Source organism: Silene latifolia, chromosome 11 (assembly GCF_048544455.1).
Source record: "Silene latifolia isolate original U9 population chromosome 11, ASM4854445v1, whole genome shotgun sequence".
NCBI lineage: Eukaryota > Viridiplantae > Streptophyta > Magnoliopsida > Caryophyllales > Caryophyllaceae > Silene > Silene latifolia.
Genome location: NC_133536.1, coordinates 1,978,622 through 1,989,751, shown reverse-complemented (window position 1 = coordinate 1,989,751; position 11,130 = coordinate 1,978,622). Strand labels below are relative to the sequence as shown.

General features: G+C 31.3%; 1 protein-coding gene across 2 annotated transcripts; it reads right to left on the bottom strand.

Moving 5' to 3' along the window:
* Positions 1-370: 370 nt before the first annotated feature.
* LOC141612627 (zinc finger protein MAGPIE-like) lies at positions 371-4,943 on the bottom strand. Of its 2 annotated transcripts, none has more exons than XM_074431442.1 (3): positions 4,636-4,943; positions 3,713-4,109; positions 371-1,550 (listed from the first exon to the last, which is right to left on the bottom strand). In XM_074431442.1, the coding sequence occupies exons 1-3, from the start codon at positions 4,730-4,732 to the stop codon at positions 575-577; spliced, it is 1,470 nt and encodes a 489-aa protein (XP_074287543.1). In that variant the 5' UTR covers positions 4,733-4,943; the 3' UTR covers positions 371-574. The 2 variants fall into 2 exon arrangements, with proteins under 2 accessions (XP_074287543.1, XP_074287542.1); XM_074431441.1 differs by having other exon boundaries at positions 4,627-4,942.
* Between the last annotated feature and the right edge of the window lie 6,187 nt (positions 4,944-11,130).

The following is an 11,130-nucleotide window of genomic DNA, read 5'->3' as shown; positions in this document are numbered from 1 at the left end:
ATTGATCAATCTATTATTTTAAATGGAATCTATTAATTTTACTTGGTATGATGTTTATCACAGAGTGCCATAATGTTATACTATGTCTTTTTAACTGATGAGTTTACTTGACTTATTTTGTGATCTTTAAGATAACACTTCAACCTATTTTTCAGCATTTATATATTAAGTTTTTTTATTGTATAGTTTTCCGAAAGATTAATTTATTACCACTGTAAATAAATATTCTTTATCATTACAATTATTTATATTTTGCAAAATATTTAAAGTGAATGTTTTGGAACTTTGACCTAAAATTTCAAGCAAGAACATCTTACTGAAAATTAAAAAGAGTGAGTAATACTTTATTAAAAGTAAGTGCTAAAGAATATGCATGAATCTTTCTTCTAAGCTCAAAATTTCCAACAATTATCCTTCACATAAAAAAGAAACTTTCATAAAATAATGATAATTAACAATCATTCATAAAAGTCATAATTACCACCTTTTATCCTTACCCTTACAAAAGCTCTTAAACCTTTACAAACCCTTTTTGAGATAGAATTCCTCCCTTCCTTCATCTAAATAAAACTTATTAACATCCAACCTTCCATCCATCCGTCAATTCGTATTCAACTAATTGCGAACTCACTCCAAGGAAATCTCGAGTTTGCCCTCCGCCTCCAGCTCCAGCTCCTCCCATACAATTATCTTGTTGGTCATCATATAATTTTCGACGCTTTGCATGGTTACCATTATTATACATTGTTGTAACCGTTGATAAATCATCGACTGACGACCCTTCAATGTCGCTTCCTAGATTCATCGTAGCCGAATTTGACGTACCATATAATGAGCCACCATCATTATCGAGATTTTTATCGTTTTTATCGTTGATGTTGTTATTTTCCTTCATTAATCCGAAGTTTTTAAGGAAAAGATCATCATTTGTAGTAGTAGTTGTTGAAGTAACACCAAATTGTGCCGCCTTTTGTAGTAATGCCGTGGCTGACATGAAATGTGAGGAATTGTTTGAGGATATTTGTGGATGTTGCGTGCTATACAAGGCAGGAATTGATGAAGTGTTGGTGTTACTTCCAAAAACTCGACTCAAATTCGAGTAATTATTACTTTCGGGAGGAGGATTCAAACCTGGGACCGAAATAAGGGTATTTTGGGGATTAAAAGTGGAATTAAATTGATGTTGGGTATTATTATTTGTGGTGGACCCTTGAAATGTTTCAAAATTGGAAAATGAGATAGCGTCACCAGGTGATACTGAGTTTGACATTGACCAGAATGGTAAGACTACCCTTTGGTTTTGAAGGTCAAGGGTTTGACTTTCTAATACCTTAGTAGTTGTTGTTGATGAAAGAGGCTTGAAAATGGAGGAAAAGTGTTGTGCCATGGCTAATGCTGGAGGAATGTTAGGGCTCATAAAATGATAATTGAGGTTATCGGTCGCGATTGCGGTAGCATTGAGGGCGAAGGGAGTGTTGGTTGCATTCATTCTTGCAGTTTCCTCTGCTAATGCTTCACAAAATGCTCTGTGTGTGATGAAGCTATCCCTCCTGCATGGAAATTATAACACATTTGTTACATTTTTTGTTATCATGCATGAATCACGCTAACGTAAATTTCGGTATTATCTTTTCACATGTATATGAAGTAATTTAAAAACTAATACTCCGTATAAAACACTATATTTAATATTTGGATTGAAATAAAAGTACATAAAACCTAGTATTATTATTCATGATTAATGATTGAGATGAGACGAGATTAATTTAGATAAATTGGACGTACGTGTTCTTACCCGACTCAAAACCGTACTTAAACCAAAGGATGTAGACAAAAAAAAATATTGTACGAGAGATCGATCAATGTTCAAATTTCAAAATTTGGCAAGTTTGGCCCATGTCAAGTTAACAAGATTATCAAGCTAACTAACTATGAAACAAATTTAGCTATATATTTCCTTTGAAGCGGAAAAAAGAAATATACATCGGATGTAGTATTTTAAACCTTATTTTTTTTAGCATATGTGTATTTTTTCTGAGCTTGTTAAAGTTTATAAGTTAGATTTTAATTTTTTTTTCCGTCAAAACTCAAATTTAACTAAGTTTATATATAATGTTTTTGACTTATATTGTACGAGTAATTTTTTGAGCTTAATGTTTAAGGAGAATGAACTCAGAAACTTTATAATAATACTCATAATTTTTAAAACAAAACTAAAAAACTTTATTATAATGCTCATAAATTAAACAACTGGTACTACTACATCGGATGTATAATTTACTTGCCGGAAGCATTAGAGGACAAATTGGGAGACAATTAGACAAATAGTTATACGAGATGGATTTTCCATGTGATTGATATGTCAAGACGTAAAATAACTACAATTATATAGCCATTATATGTACTATATATAAACTATCTAACATTTTGTTTGTCTTCATATATGTTTATATCTGTCTACGTACCAATACTTACATAAACCTATCTATTCCATTCATATAATTATGTTTCAACACGAGAAAGGATTTGAAATTCGAAAAAAAATTTATGAACAGACTAATAATGAATAAGGTAATTAGATCAGAATTAAATTCGAAAATTTTAACTAAAAATACCGATTTTTTTTTTTTGCTTAGAGGGGGCGACCGACCCAACTCACCCTTAACTCCGCCACTATTTCAAAATAGGGAAAGGTAAACCATAAGTCATAACATATCATTTTCATATGAATCACTTTCCCTCACCTCCCAAAAGACCTCCACCTTAAACCTTTCTTTTTTAGATCATTATCTTAGCTTGCCAACCTAACCTCTCAATACCATATCTTTAGAACGAATATCGTCACAAATCTACGCCAAAACAAAAAAACAAAAAACAAAAAAAAAAAAAACTACTTTGTATTAGCCTTGATTTTATTGTGTGTGTGTGTGGTTTTCACTTTTTAAAATATGTTCGTGTTAATAAAAAAAAGATGAAAAAATAAAATAAAGGGAACTAGTATTATTTTTAATTACATATTTAACCTAACATCTGTTATACATGAGGATTCGAACATAGAACCTATATTATCTACCACCTACATCGTCATTATCAACTAGGCCAAGACTTGCTTGGTTCTAACTCCAAAAAAGTAAATTTAAATTTGGAAAGCCCTTGTCTAGTTATATATAGGATAGTTATGATCGTGATATTAGGATATATACTTTGGGTTCGAATATCCTTCCCCTAATATACCTAACTTCATGATGCCGAATCAATAAGAATATACAAGTTTTGTATGACCATCCTAAAATATTCAGAAAAAATAACACTTATTTATTTTATTTATAGGATTTTTTTAGGACTTTTATATGAACATTAATTATCATCATTTAATTCTACTCCCTCCATACCACACCAATGGTAACATGGACCCACTTTTTGTGAGGAGAAAAGTGGGTCCATGTTACCATTGGTGTGGTATGGAGGGAGTAAGATTTATAACTTAAAATAAAATAGGGCTAGGTACCATAGGGTGATACAGAGTTTGAAAACCACCCTCTCACATTCATCAACAATACAGGACTCATCATGTGCAAGTGACAGAAAGCTGATATCGAAACTCAGTACCATCAGATAAGTTATCTAATTCAAACAGTAGTAAATTTACACAAATTAACAAATAAAGAGCAAGGACAAGAATTAATAATAAGTATCATGATTATAATCATACCTTGAGAAAATAGTGCCACAATCACATTTATACTCTCTAGTTCCACAAGTCTTGGAATGAGCTTTCCAATCAGATTGAACAGCATACTTCTTATTACATTTAACACACTTCCATTTCTTCTCACCATGTTTCCTACAAAAGTGCTTTTTAATACCAGTAAGATCTCCAAGTGCTCTTGAAGGATGATTATGAACACAAGCTTTCTCTGGACAAACATAAACCCGTTTTCGCGGCTCTTTGCTTGTTCTTTGCTTTAGCTTCCATGGCAAGTTATGTCCTCGTCGATGGAGTTGTAAATTTTGGTCTCTTTGAAACCCTTTTCCACATATTTCACATGGAAATCTGTTTGTTGCCATTAGGGTTTTTGGTGATAGAGCTATCACTTCTGCTTCTGGATCTAAATGATGATTCAACACACAACTATTAGTTATTTTGAAGTTACTATTAGGAAAATGAATTTGCGTCATCTGGTAGTATGACTAGAATACTCTGTCGAGCTCTTTAAGAGCTCAGAGAATTCAAACGTTATTATGTAATTACATCGTTTATTAAGGTATAGATAATTTCTGTGAGAAGGTGTATATTAATGTATAGGATCATTGACCGAGTCTCAACTATCAGCTTAATCTATTGGTTGAAATAGTCTTCTTACAATGTTAATATAATAAACTGCGAGTATTAACAGTATTTGAGTATGGTGGTACTGAGTTTCTGTATCATCACTACACTACAAGTCTACAATACAACTATTAGTATGTTTATTTTTATTTATTTTCTATTATATAGCATCATCTAAAAGGTGGCATAGAAGTTAAGAAGAAAAAAAAATGTAATAATTATTTTTTAGATATAATTTTGATTGGTTTAGTTTTGCTATTCAATAAATTAAAGATAGAAATACAAGAATTACTTGCCTGGGTTACCTGGAAGATTTCTCTTCTTCTTAAGAGGAGGATCATTAGATCCAAGATCAGCTGAAATTTGTAGAAAACCATTTGAAATTCCTTCTTGATCATCCATGTATTATCTCTAAAACTTTACCAAAGGATTAGGTTATTTGAGTTGCAAAAAGAGGTGAAATTAATATATGTTTGATCTAAGTTTAATTTCAAATTGCATAAAAAGAAAGTTGATGAAAGCTTATATTATAGACTATGAAGAAGGTAATGAAGCAATAAGGCAAGGATGAATGGATGATGATCAAGGGAAAATGAAAGATGGTACTTCATGCCTTCTTATAATAAAATGCTAAAACATATATTTGTAGGACCACGGTTTGATCCCTAAAATGTATAAAAACTAAAAAGTAGTTCATTTGAATATACCAACTAAGCATATACCGATATACTCACTCAGTCTTAGTTATTTATGTACCTTTTATATTATTATGAGACGTATTTTAATCAAAGGTGAACTAATAGTCGAAATAAAAATGAGTGTATTATAGTATAATATTCACCTCTCAAAGGACCCTAATCTCTAAAATACAAAATCATGTTCAAGTACTCCCTTCGTCGTAATTATAAAATTTTCTTTAATTCGGTGTCATGTTTAATACTTGGTGGTTAAATACACAAATAAGTATCACATTTACATAGTCATTATGTTACTTAATTAAGCAAGGATTGCTTAAGAATTTCACATTTCTTTATTTTATTAGGTTATATAGAAATTGGATAATTGTTGTGAGATAGATAAAGAAAACTAGATTAATATAAATAGGGTGCTAGGAATATTAAGAACGAATTACGCATGTAAGGATTCTATATGGTATCACATCTCTTGTCCTATATCTCACCCTCGTTTTAAATTAGGTGAAACAATAAATGTGATACAAAATGGAACAAAGAATCCTCACTTCAATACATTACGCTTTAAAATACAAAATCATGTTCTTTGTTCAATAATCCTTTAGAGCAGTAGAGAAACCATTCGGAGACTAGCATAAGCTTAACAATGAAAAAATTGAAGTTTTTTGATTAAATTTTCTATATATTCTAGTACTTTGATTGATTAGGATTTTTCGCTGTTTTGATGTTAAATCCTGATTTCGCAATTATTTTAAAGACCAAACAACCATAGAGACACAAGTCACCTAAAAGGGTGAGTTGGCAAAACATTATTTTTTCCTAAAAATATTGTATCTTCCACTCTTAGGAAAACACACCCTAGTTCTTACACGAGTGAGGCTTGATATGTGTAATATCAAAGAATTATGGTCTATTAACATTTGCTTTTGGTCGGGAAATGGAGTAATAAAATAAAATAAAAATAATTAAGTGTGGATGGCGGTGAAAGTTAAAGTAATGGAGTCAAAAGAAAAGATGGGTAAAGGCACAAAGGTGTGCATGATGACACATATGATGAGGCCCCGATGGTAAAAGGTAATCCTCATCCTTTTTATTTGTATGATTACCAAATTATTTGAGTGCCTTTCTATTTCATTGCTTCATCTAGTCTTTGTTTCACTAATCACTTTAACATAACTCATATTATTATAAAACGGTTTTACGGTGTAAGACATGTATATCTATTTCTGTAAAAAAATAAAAAAATCCTTCATTTATTACTAATAAATAAGTTATTTTTTTTTATATGTAATGAGATTATTATCTCACGGTTTAAAACCGTCTTATACTATACTTTGTGAACATTTTAATCACTACGTATTTGTTTTTCATTTGACCATATATTTTACTTTATTTACCATAATTTCCTTTGCTTACGTTCCTAAAATTTGAAATAAAGCCGCTCATAGGTTAGTTAAGCGTGCTATTAAACTGTAGAACTCGTTAACCTGATTGTCTCAACAACAACAAAATATTAGTTGAGTTAGTAAGACATAATGTCATCATATTTTGATTCATAATAGAAAAACTTGGCCTTATACATGTACTTTTAATTACGAGATTTATTTTAATTTAGTATATAGATTAAATGATGTATTTGTAACACGAGTCACATTTTATTTACACTCTTGTTAATAAGACTATGAGAATGAGAAGTTGAGAACGTTCATCAACAGGTAACGCGGATATGATATTGATTTGTGTAATACCGTCCTAAAGCCTGAAACTTACCAAGACCAACATTATCTATACCACGACACATAAATTCATTTCACACAATTTCGAGAGTAAAAATACATTACACAAAGATACTTTTACCCAGTAATTATTACGTAAAACGGTTTTACACAATATTAATATAAATCGACCTAATAAAGAACTTAGCTTGGCTAAGAATTCAAAATCTTGGATTATCGTTACTAACCGTGAAGGGTAGGATAGAAATTAAAAGGAGTGCAAAGTAAGAAATTGCAGTGAATTTTTGGAAGTATGGAGTAGTCGTAACCTAATGAGCTGACTTTTCCTAGTAGCTTGAACATTAATCATAATCTAATTATGCTTTGCTTTCCAATAATTAATTTATTACTTTAATCTTTGGATTTTTCTTGTTGTAATTAGGCGGCCTTAGAATATTCTTCAACACTACTCTCAAGGTTTCCTCTTTCGAGATCTAGATTTTTGATTCCTAATAACTTTATTATTTTAAATTCTATTTTTTTTATTAATAATGTGTATATTGTACAACTACTTTATACTCCGTATTATTTGTGTGCTTGTTTATGTTGTCAAGGGGTAATGTATCCCAAAGGGTAAATTATTAAGAAAATTTAGTTAAATCCCTAATATTACCCCTAATATTCCAATTCCAATTTACGGTTCCTAAACATACTAATAGTGAAGATCATAATGGAGAGTCCATTTTTGAAATAATGGTCAAAAATAAAATATTTGTCGTTTTGGGTCGGTTTGAAAATATTTGTCAAAATGGTGTCTACATAGGCTCGTGATTTCTAGATCTGAAATACGCCACTACTAATGGCGTGTTTTGTGAAGGAAACACGCCATTAGTAGTGGCGTGTCTTTACAACAATTTTTTTCCTCAACTGACTGAATTTAAAAAAAAAAAAATTACATAAGGCACGCCATTAGGGGTGGTGTGTTTCCCCTCCGAAACCCGCCATTCCCAATGGCGTGTTTGTTTTAGTCCATTTTTTAATGAAGTTTCTTTCCGTACTCATTATAAACACGCCATTGGTAGTGGCGTGTTTTAGGTCCAGAAATCCCGAGCCTACGTGGACACCATTTTGACAAATATTTTCAAAACCGACCCAAAAAGACAAATATTTTATTTTTGACCATTATTTCAAAAATGGATTCCATAATGGACAACAAAAAGTAGAATAGAAACATAACAAAAAAAAATACTCCATAGAATATAAGTATTTTGTATAATGTAACGCACATATTATACTTAAAAAAAAATGTAAAACGATATATAAAAATAAATTTCTATTTTCTCTTAAAACGACATAATACGAAAATAAAATGGAAGGAGTAATACAGAGTAGCATTTTGCACTAGTTTCTATCAGTAGCATTTTATTTATTTTTATTTGGAGGGAAGTAGCATTTTATTTATTATAAACTGAAGTAATAAGTTATTCATATACGTCAAAAATAAGCTAAGGCCAAGGTAATAGATATTGTGCAGAGTTACACAATGTTAGATTATGAGTTTTGGTAAAGCAAAATGTTGTCACGAAGGGGATGTTTGTTCCCATTTCTTTGTCTTTTACTCTCAACCTTATTCACTTAAATCTTACGAATAAGTTTTAGAGAAACAGACAACCAAAATGTCGAGGTACTTTTTTTTATATCTTGGTAATTTGTCCTTTCGAAAAATTGAGGTATCATGTACTAGGTAGCATCAAAATGGACACGAATATGGATATGTGATATGACATTTCATGAAATTTAGGACAGAGAACACACTATTTAAATTTAATAAAATATATTACCTCAAATCCAATCCAAACTACCCATTTGACTTTTCACGGCGTACGAGACAACACTTTGATCACATTTTTCTTCATTTATATATTATGTTTTTTGGTCGAAACTATAATTTCCCGAAACCTCTTTTAATGAGAATATGTTATAAATATTACCATATATGAGTTATTAATGTGTGCCTTTAGAGCACACGTTAGAAAAACTCTTATTACAAACGTAAATATGTAAATTTTGGATAAACAAATTTAAAATTTGTCTTTGTATGGCTTTGTATAATTAAGGTCAATATTTAACAAAGTTGACTTCAAAAAGTGAATGGGTAGTTTGGATTGGATTGGAGGGAGTATATTTTATGGTTATAGATAACGTATGATTTTATTTTTGTAATGTATTTGATATTAAATTTAAATAAGTGAATGTAAAATTTGGCCAACTATAACTAATTCTGATTTCCCACCCAAACCCATCCTCTAACCAATCTCTTTTGAAATTTTATTGCTCATCTAAATTATAACATGTTTAAGCGTGTGTCCGACGAGCGTCGAGTGTCCGGGTGTTCGACACGGCGTCAGACACGGGACGATTAAATAACAAGTATTTATCTATTTTTAAGGAGTTCCCGTTTAATGTCCTTAGACTCGTTTATCGCGTACCGGCATCGTCAAATGTCCTCTGTTGCTTCTCAAAATTTGTGTGACTGCTTTATCTGACTCAAGGAACCGTCCATATGATTTACGGACATTTTTGTTCCGGGACCCTGAAATCCCGAAAACCGTGTTATAAACTTAAATTTGAGCCGTTTGGGAGGTCGTACTTGGTCATGTTTATTTTTCTCCCAATTTTTCTACCACGTGTCTGCGGTTGCTTCATGAATTACCGTATTCGATTTCAGCCCTAAATAATAAGTATTTATCTATTTTTAAGGAGTTCCCGATTTTGGTCTGAGACTCGTTTATCGCGTACCGGCACTCTCAAATGTTCTCTGTTGCTTCTCAAAATTTATGTGACTGCTTTGTCTGACCCAATGAACCTTCCAAATGATTTACGGACTTTTTTTGTTCCGGGACCTTGAAATCCCGAAAACCGTGTGTTATACACTTAAATTAGAGCCGTTTGGGAGGTCGTTTCATGTTTTTTTTCTCCCCGTTTTTTACCAGGTGTCTGGGGACGTTTCATGAGTTATCATATTCGATTTCAGCCCTAGATAACAAGTATATTTATCTATTTTTAAGAAGTTTCCCGATTTTCGTCCGAGACTCGTTTATCGCGTACCCGGCACTCGCATATGTCCTTTGTTGATTCTCAAAATTTGTGTGGTTGTTTTATCTCAACAAAGGAACCGTCCGTATGATTTATGGACATTCTTTTTACTGGGCTCTGAAAACCCGAAAACAGTGTGGTATATACTTAAATTTGAGCCGTTTGAGAGGTCATGTTGGATCATGTTTCTTTTTTTTCTCAGTTTTTCTACCACGTGTTTGGGGTCACTTCATAAATTGCCGTCACCCATCGAATGAGAGTTTAGATATTTTATCAGGTTTTATTTTAGAGGCTATCATCCATGGGCTTGGTCTAGATACGAGTTGGATCTACTCGTACCTTTCAAAAAGTGCCCAATGGGCCTGATATCACTTCCTTTTTTTTGAGGTTAAAAACTTAAAATGCAACTTTATTAATCAACTATAATCGACTAAACGGTCCATGCTTACAACATTAGAAATGGAATCATGCACCATTATAATGTGTTCAAATGACATGGTACGAATTAATTGTTTAATTAAACACTAGTTTAGCTCCCATGTAATGTATGCACGGTATATATAGAGTTTTACTTTTTTTTTAGTATATTATACTTACGAAATATAAATTAGCTAATTTTTTTTTTTACGTTTCTTATCGTTATATTATGATTTGAAAAATCAAAGTCTAAATCGTATTAATCATGAAATGAATATTTCAATGAAAGTTTTTCCTATTATCGAGAGATTAATGGTGTTATTTTATAAAATTTTACTGATAATATATTTTTAGCTGCAACTTTTTATCATAGAAAAGCAATGAATTTTTTCTACGATTCTTTAAACAAAAAAAAGAATTCTTTTTTATATCATAAAAAGATTGGAGATAATTTTGTATAGAATGTAAAATACTAAATGACATAAATATATAAATTTGAAAGATTATGTGTATTATAATGCACCATACTTATAGAATATGCTAAAAATAACTAAACTTTATTTTAGGAAATATGTTTAGGCGGGAAAATTTGGAGCTTCGCCTATTCATTTAGTAAATAGGGGATTATGATTGCTTTAAAGTTAAATTTTAGACGATCATCCCGAAAATGGCTTTATTCAATATCCGAAGTTAACTTGGACTCGAGCTGACTCGATGCACACTCGATCCGCTTGATCTCTTTAACGGATCTAGTTACAACCATAGCTCCAAAAGCCCAAAACTATCTATTACGCAAAACTATCTATTACGCTGCCAATTCTCGAGTCCAGCAAAAAGGAGCCCATATATTAAATCTTGAGTAGAAGTCTAGTACGAGATA

Excerpts from the sequence above, each read along its gene's own strand:
- LOC141612627 (XM_074431441.1), bottom strand. The coding sequence starts at position 4,732 with ATGGATGATCAAGAAGGAATTTCAAATGGTTTTCTACAAATTTCAGCT. Across the intron at positions 4,110-4,626 it reads AAATCTTCCAGGTAACCCAG|ATCCAGAAGCAGAAGTGATA; the intron begins GCAAGTAATTCT and ends ATCATCATTTAG. Across the intron at positions 1,551-3,712 it reads TGTGGCACTATTTTCTCAAG|GAGGGATAGCTTCATCACAC; the intron begins GTATGATTATAA and ends ATTTCCATGCAG.